Below are 25329 nucleotides of genomic sequence, written 5' to 3'. Positions count from 1 at the left end.
GTTACGACTCTGATAAATACCTATAATAAATAAATAAGATAGTCAATTTGATCCTATTAACTATAGCTAAAATAGACAAATGTTCTGAAACAAAATTCTACTGGTCTATGGCCAGCTTTACTTCAAATGCATATTACTAACAGCTGCTTATCCTGCTGCTTCCTGTGGTGAGGACCAGTTACTGCTGATAGTTGTATAAATGGCAAGGAACTGGTCTGTTACCTTCCCACTTGCAACTCAGCACAGCCTGGCCTTTGTATGGGCATTCCCTGCAACCTTTTGCCGACCTTACCCCTACACACTTGGTTAGATGACAACACCTTCCATTTCAGTTGCTCTTGGCACCCACAGAATTGCAAACAAAATGCCCCCAGAGCTTCCCACAGCACATTACTCAATTGCCTGGAAATGTTTTTCTCTAGAATTGGCCATCATCAATAAATGAATTATAGCAATACCCTCCCCCAAGCTGGCAATTTTCAAACTGAGATGAAAGTGCAATGGCTGACAGAATGGGGATATGAGGTAACATTGAAAATTATTTAAAAATGGTTGTAGATTCGTAAATAGCAAGCTGGGGTAGGGGGATTCCGGGGAGTTCTTTTTAACTTGTCTGGAGTTCCACATTAAACTTCCCCCAAATTTTTTTACAAGTTTAAAGTAGTAAAGCTCTGGCCTCAAGAGTAAATATTTATTTTTTGCTCTTAAATGTGAATTTAAAAATCAGCGTATGTGATGTACAGCTGTGTTAAACAAAAAGTGCTCGTAAACGTAATGCTTTGGTAAGCAGGAAAATGATAGCTGGGTTGAGATTATCTCTTTATGAACATGTTCAGCACAGTCGGGTGTTTGTTCAGTTACACTTTAGTTCTCTCTATCCTGGGCCTCATGTTTGAAAACGGTTTTAGTTTCCATCGAAACTGCCCGTGTGCTAAAACTGTAACTGCTGGAATAATAAACCATGGCTTTCTACCTTTTTGCAGGCAAGCACGGAAAGAGTAATGATAATCACTGGACCTAACATGGGTGGGAAGAGCTCCTACATTAAACAGGTGGCTCTCATCACAGTCATGGCACAGATGGGCTCCTATGTCCCGGCAGAAGAAGCCACTATTGGTGTTGTGGATGGAATCTTTACCAGGTACAGTACAACTTCTGTTTTATGTCAGCATAGTGGAGACCAGTTATCTAGCATTTTTAGATGGACAGCAACTAGAGCAGCCTTCTTATTTCTCTTGTGATAGATTTACAACCTTAACAGAGTTCTGTTAAGATTTGGTGCAATTACAATTGTAATTTAAAAAGAGATGTGATCCTGATCCAAATACTTCAGCTTTTAGTATGAGCTGCCTTTCAACACAGGCTACTAGCCAAAATCAATGCATTCCAACATGGATGTTTTCCAGTTCAGACGGGTGTAACAGCAAAATCGCTCAACCAAAAAACCTTTAAAGTAACTATATAGTTTTCTCAAAGATTTACATATATGTATGTTTGAAATGTTTATGATAGATAGATAGATAGATAGATAGATAGATAGATAGATATTTGCATACATACATGGGAGCAGTCATATATTTGCATATTACATACCCAGACTCCTGCTTTGCTGTGCCATAACTGAATTTTACTGCTCCTTCACACAATGCAAGTCTATGAGTTGGCCAACACATTAAAAATGGTGCATTCCCTCTGCTGCTGATATATTATTTAAACAGTCCTTTGGGCAACCTACAAACCTCTATATTATTACAGTAATAAAAATGTGGAAAAGCAAGCATGTAGATGTGTAAAGGTCACACAAAAGTGCTCACTGAAAATACACTATATTTACCTTCCCGTTGAAAGATTTCTGCATGCCTCTGTGTTACTACAGACCAAAAGTAGACATTTTATTCTAGAATATGTCCTCTTTAAAATGACACTAAAATTATGATTCCAGTAAGTTATTTACAAATAAAAATGGCTTTTTTTTAGTTTCCACTTTTCTGAAGCACCACTAAAATAATTTATGAACACAATGAATAAAAACAAAACACATTTGAATTCTATTGGTTGTGAAGCCATAGTTCCACTATAATGCATTTTTAAAACTGACTGCAGCATGAAAGAGGAGGTATGTAATCATATGTGTACCAATGGTTTTAAACACAACATCATGTAAGGAGAAAACCGATTACTCATAGGGATATCGTAATAATGAACAGAGATATAGGAAAAAGAAGAGAAAGAAAAAAAAAAGTCCATATCTCAAAACCATGGTGGCAAAGGAAAAAAAGCTACCTAATCATGACACAATGTACACCCAGAAGAGTAAGTAAGAGGATCCAAATTCTGTCAGGGGGACCAAACCTTTTTAAATTTGGACATATTATTCAGCAGTGCCGTAAGATATTCCAGATTATAAATGTCATGGATCCTCTTAGAAAGGTTCAAGTTGGAAGGCAGGACAGGTTGGCGCCATTTTGTGCTATTAGACTCTGGCTGTTGTAAAGATATATGATTCGCGAGTTCAGAATATGTTTTGGTCAAACATGGAATAAGAAGCCCAAAACTAAATGGACCGGGTCTTCTGGTACCTCCACATCCAGCAATCATTTAATCAAAGAAAGAACTTGTTTCCAAAAGGGATGTATCTTGGGGCGTGCCCAGTAGATGTGGAATAAAGTACCCAAACATTTGGAACATCGCCAGCATACAGCCGGAACCGAAGGATTAATCGTGTGTAGGAGTTCCGGAGTGTGGTGCCAGTGGTAAAGATTCTTGTACTGATTTTCTTTATAAAGAGTACAGATAGAGGTCTTACTCACGTTGGACCATATCCCCTCCCAATCCTCCATGTCTAATAGCCGACCCAAGGCATCCTCCCATTTGAGCATACTGTATATTTATGTTTAGGGAAGGGGTCAGAGGGGATATTGTTAAGCAGCTTATAAATATCTGAAATGAGACCCTTGCGAACAGGTCCATCTAAGCAAAACAAATGGCAAACGCACTCATCAATTCGTTAACAGCTTTATAGCAAGGTGCACATGGAAGGGCTTCAAACAGTAAAACAGCAAGTTTCCCAGCACACTCGTCAGCCAGCATCCCAAAAAAACCTGTCTAACCACTAAGGTTAAAAGCAGAGGTTTAGATACACGTCTTCTGCAGAAGGTCCAGCTAAGCACAACCTTTCAAATGAAGTAAGCTTGGAAAAAGTCTATCTATAAGAAACAGAATGGGCAAAATGTTTATTTGAAGGTAAGGGTAAAGAGATTTCGAATGCTTATGTATAATATTCTTGAACCTAAATAAAGAATTATGGGACCAAGGGGAAGCAGTATGATGGTCTAAAGTAGCTGGTAGAAGGGGTGTATAGAGAAATGAAAGCATCAGAGTGGTAGGGGAAGTCGGACCAAATCGAGCCCCAGTGTAACGCCAAATGTTTCTGGTATGAGTTATAGGAGTAAGCAGGTGCGGCAATCAGAAGTTCAACAACGAGGACCAAAGAAAAGAATTGGGGTGAATAGGGGAAATCCAGAGACTTTCTATCTCTGCCCAATGCTTAGGGTGGTAAAAAGAAGAGCAGGAGGCTAAATGAAGGAGATGGGCTGCTAAATAATACTTGAAAATATCCGGAAAGCCCACGCCCCCCCTGCAAGACTCTTGATCTTTAACCAGCAGTGCTACTATTTCTTTTAATGCAGAATAAGTGCTAGTTATTGAATAGAAGGTGTTCTTTATTTTCTTTAAGTTGTTGTGAGTAAAAAATGATGTTATTGCCTTGTGTGATTCAGAATTGATTTAATTGGAATGTAGACAACAAGCAGACAGCCTGCAGGGATCTTGCTGTAATTATTTTCTTTCTGAACAAAGTCAATTGTAAAGGTCACCAGGCAATCTTTTTTTTCACAGATAGGTATGTTATAAAAAGTAATCCAGTAAAGGGGAAGTTTATAATGCACATTCAATGCCAAATGGATAAATATATATTCTTCAAGTGGTGGGGGTCTTTTTAGTCTTGGTAAGGTGAGACAGGGTTTCATCCCATTCAGAAGACCACGGTGGTATTGGCCAACATATTGCACACTACCACTAAGGGGTCTGTTTATGACTGTTTTCACCCAACCTTATCCAAGAGTCACACATTTTTCTAATTGGATTCAGTTGGATGTGTGACTCCTGGGTTAAAGTTGTGTGAAAATATACAACAATACCACATATAGTGATATTCCATAAACACGTATTTGTATAAAAACAATGCAAACTTGTACACTATACAGTTGCAGAAAGCACAGTGAGTCTATCTAGTCAAATGCTTCCTGGAATGCATCTTCTGTATATCCATGTACATATTCAGAACCATTGACTCCAAACTTTATTTCACAGCAAAATTATAGTTTTTGCATTTGACAAAATTTCCTCAGATTTAGGGGCCTAAATCTTCCATCCAGCTATACACTGGATGAATGGCATTCACACGGCATTCCCACCAATGGATACTGGGGACTGCTCTGTCCCTTGAGATCTTGTACTGGACAGGCAGTTTAGGGAAACCGAGCTGAGAGTGTTGGAGACCGCTCGTTAGAAAAATCATGACTGTATGTGCTTGGGCAATGTATATTTGATCTGGATTCATTATTGAAAAAAGTTTGAGCGTTTAATGCTACTTTAATGTAGGTATACCATTATGATTTACATGAAAGTTTGTTTTTAAAGGGCATACATATAAAGCAATGAATGTGACTTTCTCCAAATATTCACTGCTTTATAAATATGACCCTAAGTGAGTTTTTTATAGAAGAATCCAGCCGTAGCTTCGGTTGATCCTTCGGCTCGCCGAAGCCGACCGTTCTCCGCGCAAAAGACAACAGCTGGGCAGAGCAATTGATGATTGCTGTGTAGTATCTTGTTTTAGGAGCTCTCCTCTGGGTGTATATGTGAACACTTACTCTCTTTATATTTGTTACTGAATTTTGAATTGAGCAAAAACAGCCATCTAAAATGCATCCTTCGTGCATGTTTGAGAAAAGAAGTAAGGATTATATGGCTGGGTGTTTGGAAAGCCTTCATATAGCTCAGAACATGTCATCTCGATTCATAAATGAGGCACCACGCTGGTGTTTTCGTTCCATTTCCCTATGCATATTTATGTCATATCTCCGCTGTATGGAGATTGTGAACTTTATTGTTAGTTATGACCTTTGTGTTTTGATATAAAATTTCAGTGTATAAATAGCGGAGGAGAAATTCTGCCAAACAAAGCATTATCTGGTAAATGAAGAACGTCCAACACTGTTTAATGTGGGATTCAGATTCAGTTTGATTTAAAATCAAAGAATATGTGCTTTGATATTATGCTTCCCCTTTGTTATAAGCCATGTCATTTGCAACTAAAATAAGGAGCAAGGCATCACTTACTTTGATTTAGTATATAAAGAAGTATAGATTGGCTGTAATCACTCTGGATATCACTAGGGGGCCAGGTTGAGATATTTATACAACCCAGCAGAGTATATATTTCTTTGTACATAATGCCAAGTTAGAATACAGTCCCACTGTGACAATCCACTGTATAAAGCGAAGAGCAGTGACATATATGCTTCAATCCATAGAAACCAAGCAAAACATGTTTATAGCAGTATAGTGCAGTGCAGTGCTCCTCAGCTAATGTCCTTAAGCCTTCTAACCTCTAACGTAGAATGATTGTCATACAACCAGTTAGATAAAATGCAATAAATGGTCATCTGTGTAAGACAATGACATTGTTTTCCACCTTGTGGTCTGTGCACAGAGCTGACAAACATGCACTGCTAGGAGACATTGAGGACCATTGTTGGTGCATTGATGCAGTCGCTAAAGGCTTATCAGTTGCTCTGAGTTAGGAAATATCTATATTTCTTGCCCTCTGCCATTAAATGCTCTTTTGTATTTTCAAGGTAGCTTGTCTTAATAGCACTTACAAAATATGCCGTTTACTTGCCCAGACTTTGTTTTTGTTTACCAGACCTATTGGGTACAATTCTCTGTCTTATAATACTCTGGTATTCTGATACGAGCTAATGCATGTGAGACTTCTAAACTCCTTCCATCAGACTGTGTATATTATAGTTATGGGTACCACTAATATGGGCTAATTGTGCACACTGATGATCATTGGATAGAAAGAAATTGTGCCCCAGTTTCATCACCAGTGCATTTTACAGGCTTCATTTATATGTAGATTGATCTTGATTTGAAGAAGGAGGCTTGCATGGCCGCCAGAAGTCTGCAGCATCAACCATCTGATGACTAGGGAGAAGGGACGGTATTCTCAACCTATGTGCACCACTCACTGAGAACCTTATCCAGTACTCTCCAGAGTGTGTACAATGCATGTTAAGTGAAAAACAAATTCCCAACAATCTGTTTTTCTTCACTCCCTGTGAAGCATTGCTGTTTCCTCAAGTGACTGCTAATCCAAAGCAAAGTGATGGCATCTTGCCAGTAAGAAGTGTTCTCCTGTTGTTTGCACTTATTGAAGATTTTGGCATGTAGTAGTGAAATATGCTAAAACCGATTTTTCTAAAAAGTTGATCGTATTTGGCACATTTACTCATTAATACCAGAATTCAGTAATGAATCGCAGTCTCCAGACCTAACTTTGTGATGTTCCATGTAGTAACTTAGAGAATCTAGTAAGATTCAAATTGCTGAAGTGAGAACACTAAATAGAACAATTCCCATTGGTTTTTGTTCTTTGCCTTATTAACGCATGTCTTCAAGTTTACTCTCTGATACTTAAAATATGTAGAAGCTTTGTTTTTTTCACAGTAGCAAAGTGTGTGAATACGCCTTCCCAAGATATCACACTGAGATTATGAAATTGGTGCCATGCTTAAATTGCAATCCAGCCCAATATACAAAGTTTGTGGCGTTCTTCCTGAAACCTGTCAACCTTATTACAGTGCAAGTCCAATTATCCCCGTACTCTGCTTTTGTCTGTTTGTTTATAAAGAAATGTTCCCAGTAATTTCTAAGATAAACCGTGAGATTGTGGCTTCTGACTAATTAAGCTATCTGAGTATGTAAAGCTTCAACAATTTTCAATGCTATTAATCCACTGAAGCAGTGTGCAGTGGATTCAGATCAGTAGACGCTGTAAAATATGCTTCAGTGTCGGAGAGCATGTCCGTAGACATTAAAAATAAATTCTCTTCTCTTGTAGGGAGAAAGTGGCTCCTCTGGGGCTCACATTGATTGTTGTGACAGACTCCGCAGCTGTGATTTCACAGCAGTCAGGGGAGCCTGGGCTGAACTGTACAGCCATAACTATACATAAGGCTCCATTATGTTGATGTGTTGATTAGTTCCACGGTTATCAGCTAATCCACATAGAGCGTGTTTCTGTGTCAGAACATTTACAGCTTAGCCATCACTCATGTATGGTATTTGAAGAGAGCATATGAAGTCTCTTACATTGGTTTTTGCTGGTTTGCTTTCCTGATCCATCACATAGCGAAAGCACTAGCCATTACAAAGTATATTCTTTGTTCACTGAAAAACTTGTTAGGGTTAAAATTATTTCTGATATTAAAATGTATTTCTATAAGATACGATCTGATGATTGCGTGTATAGAAAAACATTAATCCCTTATCCAAATGTCTTTTTGTTTTTATTGTGTTATTTTATTATGTAAATGTGCAATACACAGGGCTTGAAAAATTTTAGGGTGTCTCACCAGTCAGTCAAAAATGTCACCAGTCAGCATGACCGGACTATCACCTTGCAATTTATGTCTCCAAGACCCCTCATGTCACCTAGGGACCCCCAGAGAAGCTGATGAAGCAGAGATCTGCTTCATCAGCTTCTGTAGCTGGAGAGTGACACTGAATGCAGGAAGTGATGTAATATACATCACTTCTTGCATTCCGGGACTGGAGAGTAGATCAAAGGGAGATCGTGTACTGACCTCCCTTTGATCTCCTGTCAGAGCCGTGCCGGTCCCGGCCGCATCGGGCACAGCGGAACTCGGGACCGGCAACGGCAGTGACAGCTGCTTGCAATACAAGCGATCGGGCGTCTCGATGGCTTGAATGTAAAGCTCCCGGCCGGCTGTGTAATTACAACGGCCGGCTGGGAAGCTGGTCGTCGGGCTCCGCCGTCCTCTCGTCACAGACAAACGGACAAGTGGATTTTTCAAGCCCTGGCAATACATGAACTTTTTATTTGAGGTAAATAAAAAGGTTAGCAGTTCCATTCATGTTCTTCTAAGCTTCCATTTGAGTCATTATTAGTGTTTCGCTATACTCTTGTGAAGTTTTTTAGGGTGGCCTCTCTCTGGGAAACATTCTATATTATTCTGAATTGTCTATTATTAAAAATAGTTTGAGCTGTGGTCAGACTCATTTGTGTCCGTACCGAGCCAGATTGTTACAAGCAATTTAATTACTTGAACATTTCTTTCTATGATTGTGAGATTATCAGGCTTTATAGAAGTAAGATGGCAGTCATAAACACATCTGAGAGTCAGAAGTACTACATAAGAATCATTAAGAACAGTTTCACAATAAAAAAAAAGGCACTTCTAGAAAGTGTGTGGGAATAATATCTCTATTTGATTACATCTCCAGCACTGGCTCGGAAAATATGGTTGACGCATATTTTGAATTTGGGGGACATAGTACCATCTTTTGAGTAACCTGTATTTTGCTATTTAATATTTGCCACTTAGCGATGGTTTATGTGTAAGGAATATAATTTTTTTCTAACTGTTTAAGGTATAGGTCAGTTTCCCATTCATCAACGTATGGTAGGTCTCGGTTGGTTGTTTTGAAAGATGTTGGTCCCCAGGACAACTCTTGTGGTGGCGTGAGCAAGGTTAGGTAATGGTGAAGTTGAAGCGTTCTCTACAAGCCTAGATCTGCAAAGATGGGATCTTAATTATCCGATTAACCGATTAATCGAACTTAATAATCGGCCAACTAATCGATTATGAAAATAATCGTTAGCTGCAGCCCTAGATCTAAAGACATTTCTGAGATAGCAGGCCAGGTTGAGGATGGTTCCAGTTGTGATATATTCCTTTTTGGGCCAGGGATTGAAATTTTACATCTGATGTCCCTGGTGGAAAGTTAGAGTTACCTAAGAATGAGTGATGGACTAGGAGAGATGTTGAAGTTTGTTGAGTATTTAGTAAATATTGCAATTGTCCAGTCGATCGTGGTGTGAGATTTTAAAGTGTGGTGTGTGTGTGTGTGTTCTGTCTCCGGGGACAGAAAGTGAGGGAAAACCAGAATTGTAATTCTCCCAGAGCAGGAGGTGAGAGAAAATATTCCAATGGGGGCACTTTTGCTTTTTAGGGGCAACTGCATTTCCCTCACTTTGTAGAAATTGCCTATAAATATTTTTTGTGTATAGGACAGGAAGCAAAAGGTAATCTCTCCAATGGTAAAATAAATCTGCTAGATTTTAACTATTGCCTATTCTTTCCCTTTAAACATGTTCTTTCCAGAAAGCTTAGACAATTTTGAGCATGGTAATTTGTCTGAAATTCACCTAGGTAAAAAAAAAATGAAGTAAGCACTTTCATACCTTTTTAGAAGTCTACAAGAGCACTGTGGTACAGAACACTCTAAACTGCAAGGGTTGTTGTGCTCAGGAGTGTTTTGACAATCTTTTGCATGCAGCAGGTTCCTTGCATATTCAGTCTTCTTCAGCACTGCAGTGAAATTGCAAGACCTTTACATTCCCAAAACCACCACGGTATGCTCGGAAGACGTTGAAAACATTCTTAAAAGCCTAGTACATGAATGTACAGTTAGGTCTGGAAATAATTGGACATTGACAACAGTTTCCTAATTCTGACTCTGTATGCCACCACAATTGACTTTAAACGAAACAACCAGATGCAATTGAAGTGAAGACTTTCAACTTTAATTTAATGGGTTGAACTAAAATATATCATATGAAACGTTTAGGAATTGCAACCATTTTCATACAGTCCCCTCATTTCAGGGGCTCAAATATAATTTGACAAATGAACTCAATCAAAAATAAAATGTTCATTTTTAATAATTTGTCAAGAATCCTTTGCAGGCAATAGCAGCTTGAAGTCTGGAATGCATGGACATCACCAACTGATCGTGTTATGATCAGATGATTGACTCAGCCATTGCAGAATTTTCCACTTGTTTGCCTTCAAAAATCCCTGGGTTGCTTTTGTAGTATGTTTTAGGTCATTGTCCATCTGTAAGGTGAAGCGCCGTCCAGTAAACTTCACTGAATTTGGCTGAATCTGAGCAGACAAGCTATCCCTATACACTTCAGAATTCATCCAACTGCTTCTGTCACATCAATGAACACTAGTGACCCAGTGTCATTGGAAGCCATGCATGCCCATCTTATCACACTGCATCCACTGTGTTTTACAGGTGATGTGGAATGCTTTGGATCATGAGCCGTTCCAAGACTTCTTAATACTTTTTTCTTCCCATCATTCTTGTACAGGTTGATCTTAGTTTCATCTGTCCAAAGAATGCTGTCCCAGAACTGGGCTGGCTTTTTTTAGATATTTTTGGGGAAAGTCTAATCTGGCCTTTCTATTCTTGAGGCTTATGAATGGTGAACCCTCTGTATTTGCTCTTGTGAAGTCTTCTCTTTGTGGTAGACTTGGATAATGATATGTCTACCTCCAGGAGAGTGTTGTTCACTTGGCTGGATGTAGTGAAGGGGTTTTTCTTTACCATGGAAAGGATCCTCCGATCATCCACCACTGTTGTTTTCCATGGACTTCCAGGCCTTTTTGTGATGAAGAGCTCACCAGTGCATTCTTTTTTTTCCCCAGAATGTACCAAACTTAATTTGGCCACTTCTAATGTTCCTGCTATCTCTCTGATGCATTTTTTTGCAGCCTAAGGATGGCCTGTTTCTCTTGCATTAAAAGCTCCTCTGAACGCAAGTTGTGGATTCACAGCAACTGCTTCCAAATGTGAATGCCACACCTGGAATCAACTCCAGACCTTTTACCTGGTTAATTGATGAAGAAATAATGAAGGAATAGCCCACACCTGTCCATGAAACAGCTTTTGAGTCAATTGTCCAATTACTTTTGGTCCCTTGAAAAAAGGGGGCTACATAAAAAAACTAATTCCTAAACCCTTCCTCCAACATAGATGTGTATACCCTCAAGTTGAAGCTGAGAGACTGCACTTTCAGCCCAGAATCTTGATTTAACTGTAACTTGAATGTATTTCAATAAACAGCCAAAATAACAAAACTTGTGTCAGTGTCCAATTATTTGCGAACCTAACTGTATGCCTGGCAATTTCTAGGCCTGTAAATGTGAACGGGTCATATGGCTGATTACAGCTATTTCATTATGACAATGATATACGTTTTAAGTGGTACTGGCAGATTTTTCTCCACTGCGTGCTTATTTATATTCTGCTAGAACTGACAAAATGTTATGATCCAGTTAAATGTTAAACAGCTGCAAGATCAAAGACTATAAAAAAATGTAAGAGATACTTTTTCGGAGCATCATGCATAATAGACTGTAAAATGAAAATATTAGTCCTATGTAGCAGCAACATATTCTACAACACTGAATAATGTGAAACCTCGCGCCACTACTCCAATCAAGTTAAGCAGCAGCTGAAATCTGTGTGGTCAGATATATAGTATAAAATTAATAGTAAAAGCCGCGCTGTGTGAATGAAATTGCAAAAGTGTCAGATATAGCAGATACCAACCTTGAAATAATGTGATACAATGTGTAAAAAGTGCAAAACAAAGAAGAAATGCATGTGTATAACATGCACCTCAGTGTAAATGCATTGCTCCAAAATATCTATAATGAAAACTAGAAAAAACGAATGTGTATAACATGCACTACAGTGAAAATAATAAATGGTTAAAAAATGTCCATGATCCTGGATCTTCAATAGTCCATTAGGAAAATAGAGGATAAAACATTGGATGTAAAATAATCTCAGTCTCCTGTGGCCATCAACAGAGAAATCTTCTGGAATGCACCTCACCTTTAGCAGAGACCCACCAGGATCTGTATGCGCTGTTCCTCTAATTCAAACCAGGTAGATGAAGCACCTGATGCCGAACACCTCCCAGTGATTTCCTCCTCTCAGGTACAGACTCTCTTGCAGTCTCAGGAGTTGAGAGCAGACAATTCATCCGAATGGCCCATGCATCAAATAAAAAGTGGAGAGTCGTAGTGCAGATGGTTTTAAAAGGATACTAAACTTTATTAAAAAAGGATACTACTCATATTTCATATATACAAGTAAGGTTTTTAGTAAGCAGCCAAAGACACTGTGTGCAATCGCTCAGCTCCTCCACTCCACCCTACGTACGTTACGTCAAAGGGCGTGACTTCATCAGGGGTGTGTTATATGTGTTTCTTCTTTGTTTTGCACTTTTTACACATTGTATCACATTATTTCAAGGACAGTACCTACTATATCTGACACTTTTGCAGTTTCATTCACACAGCGCGGCTTTTACTATTAATTTTATATTCTACAACACTAATCAGGAGCAATAGCAGTGACATTCAATATACTTAAATGCATAAAACAATATTGATAAAACCCATACAATGAGCACTGTTAGTAAAGAAAAGCGGTTCTCAACCTGCGAGTCGCGACCCCATCGGGGGTCGAATGACGATTTGCCAGGGGTCACCTAAGGACATCCCAACTCTCCCGGACGCTCCGGGAGTCTCACGCTATTAGATAGCGGCTCCCGGCCGCCCCGGGAGATAAACACTTTCTCCCCGAAAGGTAAGGTAAACCTTTCCCTGCTCTGGTTTTTTTTGTTTTGTTTTTCTGACATCGGGGCCGCCGTCAGTCAGAAAAAAATAAAACAGCATAGGAATGCATAGCTAGATTCCTATTGGCTATTTCACTTTGCAATAGCAAACTAGCTATTGCACCAGCCCACTGCCGTCAATTAGCAGAAGGGGACCTGAAGTTCTCCATCAGGTCCCCTTCTAGTGATTGACAGCAGCAGAGGGCGGGTGCAATAGCCAGCTTGCTGTTGGATATTGCAAATTGAAATAGTCAATAGGAATCTAGCTATGCATTCCTATGCTGTTTTTTTTTTCTGACTGGCGGCGGCCGGCGTCTCCGATGTCAGAATAAAAAAACACCAGAGCAGGGAAAGGTTTACTCTGCAGAGTAAACCTTTCCGGGAGAAAGCGTTTCTCTCCTGGGCGGCCGAGAGCCGCTATCTAATAGCTATCTAACGGTAGCAAAATTACAGCGATGAAGGAGCAACGAAAATAATGTAACTGTTAGGGGTCGCTACAACTTGGGCATTGTTATCAAAGGGTCATGGCACTAGAAAGGTTGAGAACCGATGGTATAGAAGGACAGATACATCGGGTTAGTTGTTTTTAACTTTAGTGTTGTAAAATAAAGAGAAATGCCGCAATGCAATCTCAAATCCTTGGCCAAAGTAATACTGAAGTGGGGTCACTTAGAAAAAAAAATTAATTCTTTGAAATAAAAATTATTTCTCAAAACACAAAGGTGGAATTTATCGATTTTAAACGGTCGTGTACCTGATTCATAGTGCATATAGTGACAAATGTTATCCTAGTTTGTTTCATTCATAAGGAGAATTGTCTCAAAATTGTTCTGGTCTCTAAACTGTTGCATGCTTGCTGAGAACCTGCTGGAGGACAGCTGAATAGCTCTGAACTGCTTCGCTGCCATAAGGGTATAATGCTGTGTTATCTTTGCAATACTTATCTGGTGATTATAGGTACTTCCTGTTACCTGTTGACTCTAATCCTGTCTGCCAATTATGCCCCTGAAAGCGGAACTACAACCTCCTAACCCATACAGCCAAGGCAGGTGCCATCTTAGCTTTTATTTGGATTACAGTTGCCATGGTGCTACACATGTGATCAGGTATGACACCAGCCATTTTGAAAGTTCGTTTGAGAGCTGAAATAAGCACACTGGCAACCTTGACCTTTGGCATGCCTTAAAAGTAACTGTTTTGGGAGACATTAAATTGGTGGGTCAGGTTTCTCTTGAAGCTTCTTGACTTGAAGCAGGTCAATGAGATCATCTGCAGGTCCTGTCAAATAATTCTGAATGAGAAAGCATCTCAAACAGATGTAAAACACTGTTGACACAAGCCCAAAGCCCATCAACACAGGCCCTACTCTGCTCAGATACAGTGGAGCTTTTTTTAATAATGATTTTATGCATGTGTGAGCGTTCTGTTTGGGTAAGTTATTTTCTTTTATAGTAGATTTTTGTTGCTTTTTGCAGGATGGGTGCTGCGGATAATATATATAAAGGAAGAAGCACGTTCATGGAGGAGTTGTCAGAAACTTCAGAGATACTAAAGCACGCTACTCCCCGCTCTCTTGTTATTTTGGATGAATTAGGAAGAGGCACCAGTACCCATGATGGCATTGCCATTGCATATGCCACACTTGAATATTTCATCAGAGATGTGAGTGGGGTTATGTCTTGATATAATTTGGAAAGCTCTCTGAGATAGTCGACAATACATGTATTTGTCAGTTTCATTTAGTTTTGAAGTGTGACTTGATCTTAAATAATAGAGGTGCACCGAAATGGAAATTTAAAAATCGAAACGAAACCGAAATAAAAACAAATTGTCAGGCCGAGACCGAAAATGTTTCTTATTTTCATTTTTTTAAAATGTTTTCATTTTTTTTTGTTACTTTTTAAAAAAAATTTATTTATTAATTTTTTATTAAATATTATTATTTTTTACTGTACTTTTAGGGGCTTTGGGGAAATATTGGGGGTCTGAACAGACCCCTGATATTTCCCTTTTAAAATAGAAAAGGAGATTGAGGACACAGTCCTCAATCTCCTTTTCTGCAGCCCCTGTTATAAATGAACAGGAAGCCTCTATTCTGAGTGCTCCTGTTCATACTCCTGTTCAATCATAACATGTGGAGATAGTATGAGTTACTATGTTCACAATCAATAATGAACAGGAAGTGATGTAGAGCACTTGATGAAGAGCTCTGCCTCTTGTGACAGCTGACTCCTCCCCCGCACTGCTCGTCATCCTGAGCTGTCTCCTCCCTGCTGGACGCCGGTTCTGTGTCCCCTCGGATTTCCATTGCCTCTGTCGACACAGGCGGGGGAGAGCAGCGCTTAACAGATTGGGCACAGACCGGCGCCCAGCAGGGAGGAGAGAAGCCTAGAGATGCACTGTATTTTCCACCACATTTTCTGCCGTTATGGTACTTTCTGCATTATGCCCAAAGTACAATTTTCGCCAAAAATGTTTCGGCAGCCAACATTTTGGTGCATCCCTAATATACACACACACACACAGACCAGGTTTTCCTTCCTTGGGCAACTTTTGGTATGTCCGGACCACTGCAGACCGGGAACATCCCACAAGAGCTGCGGTTTTGGAGTTGCTCTGATCCAGCCGTCACAATTTGGCCCTTGTCAAAGTCGCTCAAATCCTTACATTTCCCCTTTTTTTTCTGCTTTCACCACATCATCTTCAGGGACAAAATGGTCTCTTGCAGCCCAATATATCCCACCCACTTCCAGGTGCCATTGTAAGGAGATGATTGATGATGTTCACTTGCAGCCCAATATATCCCACCCACTTCCAGGTGCCATTATAAGGAGATGATTGATAATATTCACTTCACCTCTTAGTGGTCATAATGTTATGGCTGATTGTGTGTGTGCGTGTGTATAATATATATCATTTTTATATAATTTTTTTTTTTTTTACATTTTTAGGTACCATCATTAACACTGTTTGTCACCCATTACCCTCCTCTGTGTGAGCTGGAGAAGTGCTATCCTACTTGTGTTGGAAACTATCATATGGCATTCTTCGTTGACGAAGAACATGGTACTGCAGATGGTATGATGGCAACTTGGTAAATTCTCTTAATAAACCCCAACTAGAATGTAGTAGTTTGTTAAAGCATTGTGTTTCATGAACCATTGGCATTTTGTTCTCGTAGAAAATACTGTTTTCATCTTGTTTTCACCCTTTGCTGCATCTCACCCTTTGCTGCACTGCCGATCTTCTTCAAACTATTTGCAGCCACTACCTTTCTGTGTTCTCTAACAGTAGCTGCATGTTATTGCGTAGGATGGGCTTCCAGATTGTGACAACGGCAGAACATACCTGTGCATTGAACCTTGTCACAGCTGCCTCGTAATCTCCACTGGAAGCACATGTGACAGGAGAACAATTGGGAGACAGTGCTTTGTCCCTGTCACCATGTAACAGGAAGTGCCTCTACAAGAACCTTCATTGCAGGATCACCAGGGATTATTTTTAAAGCTGCAGATAGTAAAGAACTGAAAATAACTTTGAAAATTACATTAACAAGTTACAGATTGTAACATAACTCTCTACATACTGCCCACTGCCATACCCTCTGCACTCCTCCCTTGCACATATTGCCCACTGTCATACCCTCTGCACTCCTCCCTTGCACATACTGCCTGCTGTCGTACCCTCTGCACTCCTCCCTTGCACATATTGCCTGCTGTCGTACCCTCTGCACTCCTCCCTTGCACATACTGCCTGCTGTCGTACCCTCTGCACTCCACCCCTGCACATACTATCCACTGTCATGGGACTGTAGGTGACATATGCTTAAATTAACTTTAAATATTAAATAAATAACCACACAACACTTATTTTATTTAAAATGGCATTAATTGGCTGCGGCATTTTTATTGGATTAATATTAAATCAAACTCTACTAACCAATCTAATAATCAACCAATAAAACTTGTAAACTTTCACCATATTGCCCAGTTATCAAAACTCGAGCAATATATCAACCAAGGGAATAGTCCCCCTCTCCTGAGGTGACAAACCACATAAAAATACAGCGACTAGGGAGGGGGGAGGGGGGGGAGCTTCTAAAACGGGATTCCAACTGGATGCTTCAATCCTAGCGGCACCTCCTTATATAGGGCATCAATTCAAACTGCCATATATCCTCGTGGCGATGTTTTCCCGCCAAAATAAAGTTTTTTCCCGACAAAAAATTTACCGTTGGATTCTCTTAAAGGGGCAGTGCTCTGAAATATAAAAACACTGGGAAAACCACATTCCTATGAAAATGGGCATCTCATGGATGCCATTTTAACATTCCCTCTGCTCTCCTCCCCTGTACATACTGCCCACTGTCATACCCTCTGCACTCCTCCCCTGTACATACTGCCCACTGTCATTCCCTCTGCTCTCCTCCCCTGTACATACTGCCCACTGTCATTCCCTCTGCTCTCCTCCCCTGTACATACTGCCCACTGTCATTCCCTCTGCTCTCCTCCCCTGTACATACTGCCCACTGTCATTCCCTCTGCTCTCCTCCCCTGTACATACTGCCCACTGTCATTCCCTCTGCTCTCCTCCCCTGTACATACTGCCCACTGTCATTCCCTCTGCTCTCCTCCCCTGTACATACTGCCCACTGTCATTCCCTCTGCTCTCCTCCCCTGTACATACTGCCCACTGTCATTCCCTCTGCTCTCCTCCCCTGTACATACTGCCCACTGTCATTCCCTCTGCTCTCCTCCCCTGTACATACTGCCCACTGTCATTCCCTCTGCTCTCCTCCCCTGTACATACTGCCCACTGTCATTCCCTCTGCTCTCCTCCCCTGTACATACTGCCCACTGTCATTCCCTCTGCTCTCCTCCCCTGTACATACTGCCCACTGTCATTCCCTCTGCTCTCCTCCCCTGTACATACTGCCCACTGCCATACCCTCTGCACTCCTCCTCTGAACATACTGCCCACTGCCATACCCTCTGCACTCCTCCCCTGCACATAATGCCCGCTGTCATACCCTCTGCACTCCTCCTCTGAACATACTGCCCACTGTCATTCCCTCTGCTCTCCTCCCCTGCACATACTGCCCACTGTCATACCCTCTGCACTCCTCCCCTGCACATACTGCCTGCTGTCATACCCTCTGCACTCCTCCCCTGTACATACTGCCTGCTGTCATACCTCTGCACTCCTCCCCTGCACATACTGCCCGCTGTCATACCCTCTGCAGTCCTCCCGTGCACATACTGCCCACTGTCATACCCTCTGCACTCCTCCTCTGCACATACTGCCCACTCTCATACCATGTGCACTCCTCCCCTGCATGTACTGCCCGCTGTCATACCATGTGCACGCCTCTCCTGCACGTACTGCCCGCTGTCATACCATGTGCACGCCTCTCCTGCACGTACTGCCCATTGTCATACCCTCTGCACTCCTCCCCTGCAAGTACTGCCCACTGTCATACCCTCTGCACTCCTCCCGTGCACATACTGCCCACTGTCACACCATGTGCACTCCTCTCCAGTCATATTGCCCATTTTGTTTTCAGTGAGAGTTATGCCTGTCTGTACACCCATTTGGTTGGCCATACTGTAAAAGATGTTTAACCCATGATCTTGTTGCCAGTGTTCACTGGAGTCTTATGAACTGGCAGCCATTCACAGCGTGTGTGATATCATGGGCTTCTGTTGCTCAGAACTTGTTGAAAACAAGGCTGAAATTACATGCAGCTATTGGGAACTTCCAGAGAGTCCTCTTTGGTAACACAGTACATTTAATATATCATAGCACACATACATTTAACATACGTTCACAATAGTTCCTGTTCTAAGGGTGCTTTAAGTGAAACTCCACATAAAGGGTAGAGTGGGGAAAGGTTAGAAACTCTGTCAGGTTCTTATTGATGCCATTGTACTTATTGGTGACTGTTTGCATTTCATGTTGTGTCTTCCTGTGACAACTGTCACTTCATGTTGTGTCTCCTTGATGGGAAGAGGCATCATAAAGTGGCACATGTCACCTGAATAGTATCCATTGGAAGATATCTCTTGACCTCCAATTCTTGTGACAGCTGTAATAATTTAACGTTTCCTTGTATTAAGTACAGAAAGTGAGAGTAAACAGCAATAATAACCCTAACACTTCCACCCTATACCCAAATCTTAATGTGTTGACTGGAGTCCCACTTTAAATTTTTTTTTTTTTTAAACAAACTTTATTCTGTTTTCTCGGCCCTACCCCAAGGGGCTCGGCCTTTTTTTCCACAGCATAAAATTTACACAGTATGAGGCTACTTACAGTAAACCCAACAATTTTACCAGAAATATCAAACTTAAACATTCCAACATTCCCATTATTCCTAAGCTGGTTGCCACTCTTACTTTAGTTATTGTATGCTATTAGAACATGCCAGTTACTACTCTTTTTTTTTTTTTACACTACGCTATTGTCTAGTCGTAGACTATCACTAAAGCCTCAGTTCGCGTCAGGGCACTTCCAGGACACTTTAAATTTTTGTTTGTTGCTGTTATGATTTCATATCTTGCACAAAATCTTTATAATGCAGAGATGTGTTCAATGGTGAAATGAAAGGCATTTAGGAAAAGGCAAAGTATTGAGTTTGAAGATGTCTTGTAAACGTCTGATCAGGCATTGTATCTCTTATTAATTCTTCCTCCAGAGTCTGAAGTTGCAGATAATCCAGAGTATATTACATTTTTGTATCAGACAACCAGAGGAATCGCTGCTAGGAGTTATGGATTGAATGTAGCTAAACTGGCAGACGTCCCAGAGGAAGTTTTAAAGAAAGCAGCTCGTAAATCAAAAGAGCTGGAGGGTTTAGTGGAGATGAAAAGGTGAGTACATCAACAGCATACTTCATTCTACAGGCCTTTATGTCATTCTTTCAGCAGAGTCACATTGTATTCACGCCAAAGGAATCAATATCTATTCTGTATCAGTAAATCAGCTTATGTGTAAGCAAACATTTTTGTAAAATACTGTATTTTATTATACAGTATTATTATTGTCCTTTTTATTCATCATTTATGGGAACTTCAGGGGCAGATGGATCATTTAAAGGACGCTAATCTAATTATATTTCTTTGGTCGTGATTCACATCAAATTGCAATAGAAAAAGGAGTTCTCAAGCTCCTCACATGTGACATTGTTTGAGAGGCCACTTTAACATACTGTAAGTACTATTAAGGTTTGAAGAGTTAAGCCCTTTATCTTGTATTGAGGCTTGTGTTCACCTTCATATTCCCATTCTCTGCTTTCTCACAAGTGGTGTTAAGCAAATCCATGCACCCATTTGTAATTTTAAAAAGACTCTGTAATGGGTGAAAAAAAAGCCAAGCCTGCTGCATGTATAAGGCGCAGGCACCTCGAGGTTCCTGTGCATAACTGCAACAGCCTAGTAAACCTTCCTTTCACGGGTCAATGCATGGGGCTGCTCTGACAGCAAAACACCAACACTTCAGGGTTTTGTCAGAACTTGTTGCTAAGCCCTCCCTCCCCAAACATTCCTTTTGCGCTATACTATGATGGACAGCCCCACTAGCCAGTAGTAATGTGCATAAGGCAAGAAAGGACTGGCCAGCTGTGTACAATTAAAATCAGGAAGTACAATATTTACACAGGAAAGAGATTTGCAAACATTTGGAGATGCCAGTATTCGCCAACATTTATTTTTAATATTAAATATTAATATTCAGTTTATAATTAAGAGATGAACCCCCTAGTACTCTAAGCAAGCACAGGGATAGCATGGGTGAAGCAAGAGGAGCTCTGTGAACATTTTACTTTTCTAATAAAGTGGTGACTGGGGGAAATTTTATTTCCTAAAACATTTTTGTTTAGCTTTTTGTATGTATTGTCTAGCATCACTATTGATCAGGTGAATGGGGTAAAGTCCACAAAATCCCCCACCACCACCTATGCAATCCTACCTTACCTCGAAGGGCATAAATAGTATTCCTTCTCTTAATAGTACTTAATAAAAATGACGCTTTCTCATGCAGAAAATTAAATCCACCCCTACAATTACCACCACTTCAAATCCAAATTAGGTGGAAATGATTAGAGCTTTCCTAAGAAGTATGTGGGGGAAACCTGTGTTATTTAAATTTTAGACATCTAGGGCACTGGTGCCCAACACGTAGGCCACATGTGATCCACCAGCCTTGTGTCTGCAACTTGCTGGTTCCTTTCCTAGGAACACCATCTGTTAGGCACTAGTTGGTGCTATCTACATTTGATCACCAGGCACTGAAACAAATCTGGTGCAGTCAGGTTGAGTGATCTCTGCCCAACAGTATAAGTTTAGTACCAGCCGGATGGGGAGGAAAGAGAGTGGGGGAGGAGAGTGTGATCAGGTAAGCATCTAAAAACACGGCCACTGACCACCATTTGGGCAGGTTATAAAATACTGCTACTGACCACTAATGAAATAGTTAAATAATATCACTGCACCAGTGTGGGGGGGGGACAGGGATTACATAAAACTGACACTAACCAGTCAACAATTTCCAGTGTATGAACAGTAAACTCCTCATTATCCAGCATTCAAGCAACGGGCACTCTCAAGCAACTAGCACAAAAAAACAAGGACATATTATGTCCTTGTTTGTTTGTTTTTTTGCCAGTGACTTGATGCACATTAAAAAAAATTGCCAGTTGCTTGGTGCACAGTACATTTATTTAGTTGCTAACATAATTTTTTTTTTTTTTTTTTTACATCTTGCTGCCAGCCAGCGGCTAGATTCTGCGGTCGGCAGCAGAATGTAAACAATGGGGAGAAATAGCCAGCCTGCTATTGGCTCTTGCAAATTGCAATAGCCAATAGCAGGCTGGGTACTGTGCCCACCCACTGAGCAGAGGAGCAGACCTGAGAGAGAACTTTCTTTCTCAGGTCGGCTCCTCTGCTCAGTGGGCGGGGTTTCAATAGCCAGCCTGCTATTAGCAATTTAAAATTGCAATAACAGGCTGGCTATTGCTCCTGGCTGCTTACATTCACCAGTCGGCTGCGGAAGCTAGCCGGCAGCTGAATGTGGCTGTCGGGACTTGGTAGAGCCTGCTGAAAGGGCCACTCACAGGGTAGTCCTTCGGTGGCTGTGTAAGGGGGGGGGAGGAAGTTCATACAGAGTATGCTCATCCCTCTATTATAAACTCTTAAGCAAGCCGAAACTACATGCCGATCCCCATGGGTGCCAGATAACTGGGAGTGTGTGTATGTATATATATATATATATGTATATGTATGTATTTATATATATATATATGTGTATATACACTGAGTGGCAAGATTATTATGACCACCCCATCAGTACTTCGTTGGGCCACCTTTTGCCTTCAATACTGCGGCGATTCTTCTTGGCATTGACTCCACGAGATGTTGAAAGGTGATGCGAGGAATCTGACACCATGCCTGATGAATAGCACTGTCCAGTTCTGTGAGATTTGATGGTTGTGGAATCAGCTGCCTGATGGCTCTTTCAACTTCGTCCCACAAATGCTCAATTGGATTGAGATCTGGTGATTGTGGGGGCCACCTAAGCAAGGTAAAGTCTCCCTCACGTTCTTGAAAATACTCCTGCACAATACGAACACCATGGCATAGCGCATTGTCTTGTTGGAAGAAGCCATCTCCATTGGGATACGCCATCAACATGATAGGATGAACTTGATCAGCAACGATACTTTGGTATGTTGTGCTATTCAGATGTTGTTCCACACGAATTGAAGGGCCCAAATCATGCCAGGAAAACATGCCCCAAACCATAACACTGCCCCCACCAGCTTGAAGGGTTGTACTCATGCATGTGTGGTGCATGCTTTCATGCTCTTCCCGCCAAATTCTCACTCTGCCATCTGCATGACGCAACTGGAAACGTGATTCATTGGACCACATTACTTTTTTCCAATGCTCACCTGTCCCATCCTTGTGTTCCTGTGCGAATTGGAGACGTTTTATCTTGTTAACTGCAGACAGCAAAGGTGTTCGAACAGGCCTTCGGCTTCCATATCCCATACGATGCAGTGTACTGCGAACAGTGCGTTCAGAGATCATTTGAGAGGATCCCTGATTAAGATCTTCAGTAATTTGATGCACTGTTGCCCTTCTGTTGTTTTGTACCAGTCTTGCCACTCTCCGTTCTGCCCTAACATTGACTAGTCCCTGACGGCCACAATTCGCACGTTCAGACCCAGATTTTTGGCTGACAGTCCAGTCTTTAAACACTTTAACAATGAGCCCCTCTTGAACATTTAACGAATTCTGCTGTTTTGCTGATACTCGCTCCATGGCTCGCGCCAACAATCATCCCAAAGGCTGTTAAATCGGTTTGTTTACCCATATCTTCAGAAAAAAATCACTTCTACTGTTGTGGTAAACAACCTGCTTCCCTATTTATAATGGTCTGGCCCTCTAGCAACTTCAGCTCAAAATTATAGCTAATTAGCTTACAAACGTCAGGTGGTCATAATAATCTGGCCACTCAGTGTATATGTATATATATATATATATATGTGTGTATATATATATATGTGTGTGTGTGTGTGTGTGTATATACAGTATATATAATGTGTGTGTGTATTTATATTGTTGCCCCAGACCTTTAATTAGCAGATTTTGTTTGTTAATCTGAGTACAAAAATAAAGGAAAAGTTAAAAGTAATATTATATAATTGTTTTGTTCTTATATAGGTCGATGTTACACTTTACAGCTGATGAGCTGCTTTGATGGACTTGCTCTTAATTTCCACGACATGTAGCAATCTAACATGGAATCAGAGGAGACTGAAATGATTCCCTCACTAAATGAGGTCCTCTGGTTGCAGCTTCACTTGGTACTCGTGCTTCATTAGAATTTGTCCTAATATTAAAGATTGAAGCTATTCTCCCAGCTTCTTTTGATCCCTCTATGCATCAATACAATAGCGGTCATACTTTCTTAATGAGCCACTTCAGGACAATTGCTTGCTTACCCCTTATGGACCAGAGCAATTTAACATTTCAGCTCTGTGCCCGTAATTAATTATGAAATCAAAGAGATGCATATACTTTTTTTTTTGTTATTTTTGAGAAAAACAAGGTATTAATTTCTTAGATTTATTTTATAACAGCAAAAAAATCTATGTAAAAGGGGTTTTGAAATACAATCTTTTTTTTGTTGTTTATGTTTTTAAAGCTGCTGATAGTATGAGATCGCCTTTGGCATAATTTGATAAGTAATCAATGCAGTTATGGTACATCAGCTTCTGGCATCAAGACATCAGCACTGCTAGTTTTCATGGCAGAGAATTATGTAGTAGTTGAAGGTCTCCCTCATATTGACCCTTCCTGTGAGCACAATACTTAACTTGTATGTGAAGTATGTGCAGTAAACCTAACCCCTTGCTTACATGCTCATCTCTTTTGGGCTGGCATCCTTTGCACAGAAGAATAATTTTCTGTCTGTTGCAGTTGGTTGTTGCATTGATCATTCCAGTAGGAGCTCTTTCATTGGTTCCTTCTTACATAGTGAGACTTGAGACGTGGGCTGGTCCCAATGAAGGTGGAAAGTCAGTAACTCGAATAAACATCCTAGAGTAGTTAATAGTAGTCATAAAAGTAGTCATACCTCAATGATCCAGTCATGATACCAGATTTTACCTGTGTGAATGGAATGATGGAGTTTTTCACTCTGGGACATATTGTTTCTTGTATGATTGCCTTCAGCTGGTAAAGGTTCCAAACTCTAAACACCTATCCTATATATTTAATCCAGGTCAGTGATTTGTAGAATGACCAGGATAAGGATGGCAGCTCAAGAACCTACACTTTTAAAAACAAGTCAGCAGAGGTAGTTCTCATATTTATGTCATCAAAGGTTTCCTTGAAAAGTTGCTTTTGGGTTCAAGCAAATGTGAATTGCTACATCCACGCTGAACATGGATAGGCAGATAAAGGATCAATCGAAGAAGACCATAGAATTTGATATTTACTTGTTTTTAGAAGCAACCCTCTTCTTTTTGGGGATCTTGAAATAATGCATTTTAAACCCTCCTGTATGTTGTGTTTTGTCAGAAAGAAGATGAAGACTTTTCAAACAGCCTGGAAGATTCAGAGTTCTCAGGATTTACAGGAATTATTAAATGCAGAGTGCTTTAACTAAATATACCTTGCACCAAGAAGAACAGGCCAACCTCATGGTGTCATTGGAGTAAAGGAACGGTCATTGTACTCAGCAGATGCTGAAATCCATGTTTCATTGGTCTGTTGAATACAGATGGAATTCTCACTTCCGTGATACATAGAGCTTTCTAGCTAATAAAACACTGTTTTCAGACATAGCAAATGATGAGTAACTACCTACACGGTAGTGTGGCCAAAGTGTGGGGAACCTTATATAACTTAAAGCATAATTAAACCAAAAAGACAAAAATGTAATATATTGCAGCAAGTAGAGAAAACTGCTGTTGACCTTGCCAGAAATGCCGTGCCCTTGTCACTTCCTGTAAGCTGCTATAAGGACAAAAAAAA

At 40.6% G+C, this 25329-nt stretch overlaps 1 protein-coding gene across 1 annotated transcript in view; it reads left to right on the top strand.

The window, feature by feature from the left end:
• Positions 1 to 25002, top strand: part of MSH3 (mutS homolog 3) — a 152225-nt gene extending 127223 nt beyond the window's left edge. The window contains exons 21-25 of the mRNA XM_018565205.1: positions 984 to 1141; positions 14266 to 14452; positions 15742 to 15868; positions 19485 to 19659; positions 24874 to 25002. Of these exons, the coding sequence (XP_018420707.1) occupies positions 984 to 1141; positions 14266 to 14452; positions 15742 to 15868; positions 19485 to 19659; positions 24874 to 24961 (735 nt within the window). The 3' untranslated portion in view covers positions 24962 to 25002. The remainder of the gene's footprint in view (positions 1 to 983; positions 1142 to 14265; positions 14453 to 15741; positions 15869 to 19484; positions 19660 to 24873) is intronic.
• The last annotated feature ends 327 nt before the right edge of the window (positions 25003 to 25329 follow it).

This window comes from Nanorana parkeri, unplaced genomic scaffold, assembly GCF_000935625.1.
Source record: "Nanorana parkeri isolate BGI_ZX_2015 unplaced genomic scaffold, ASM93562v1 scaffold822, whole genome shotgun sequence".
Classification (NCBI taxonomy): Eukaryota; Metazoa; Chordata; class Amphibia; order Anura; family Dicroglossidae; genus Nanorana; species Nanorana parkeri.
The sequence above is the reverse complement of the archived record's forward strand: the minus strand, read 5'-3'. Positions and strand labels throughout refer to the sequence as shown.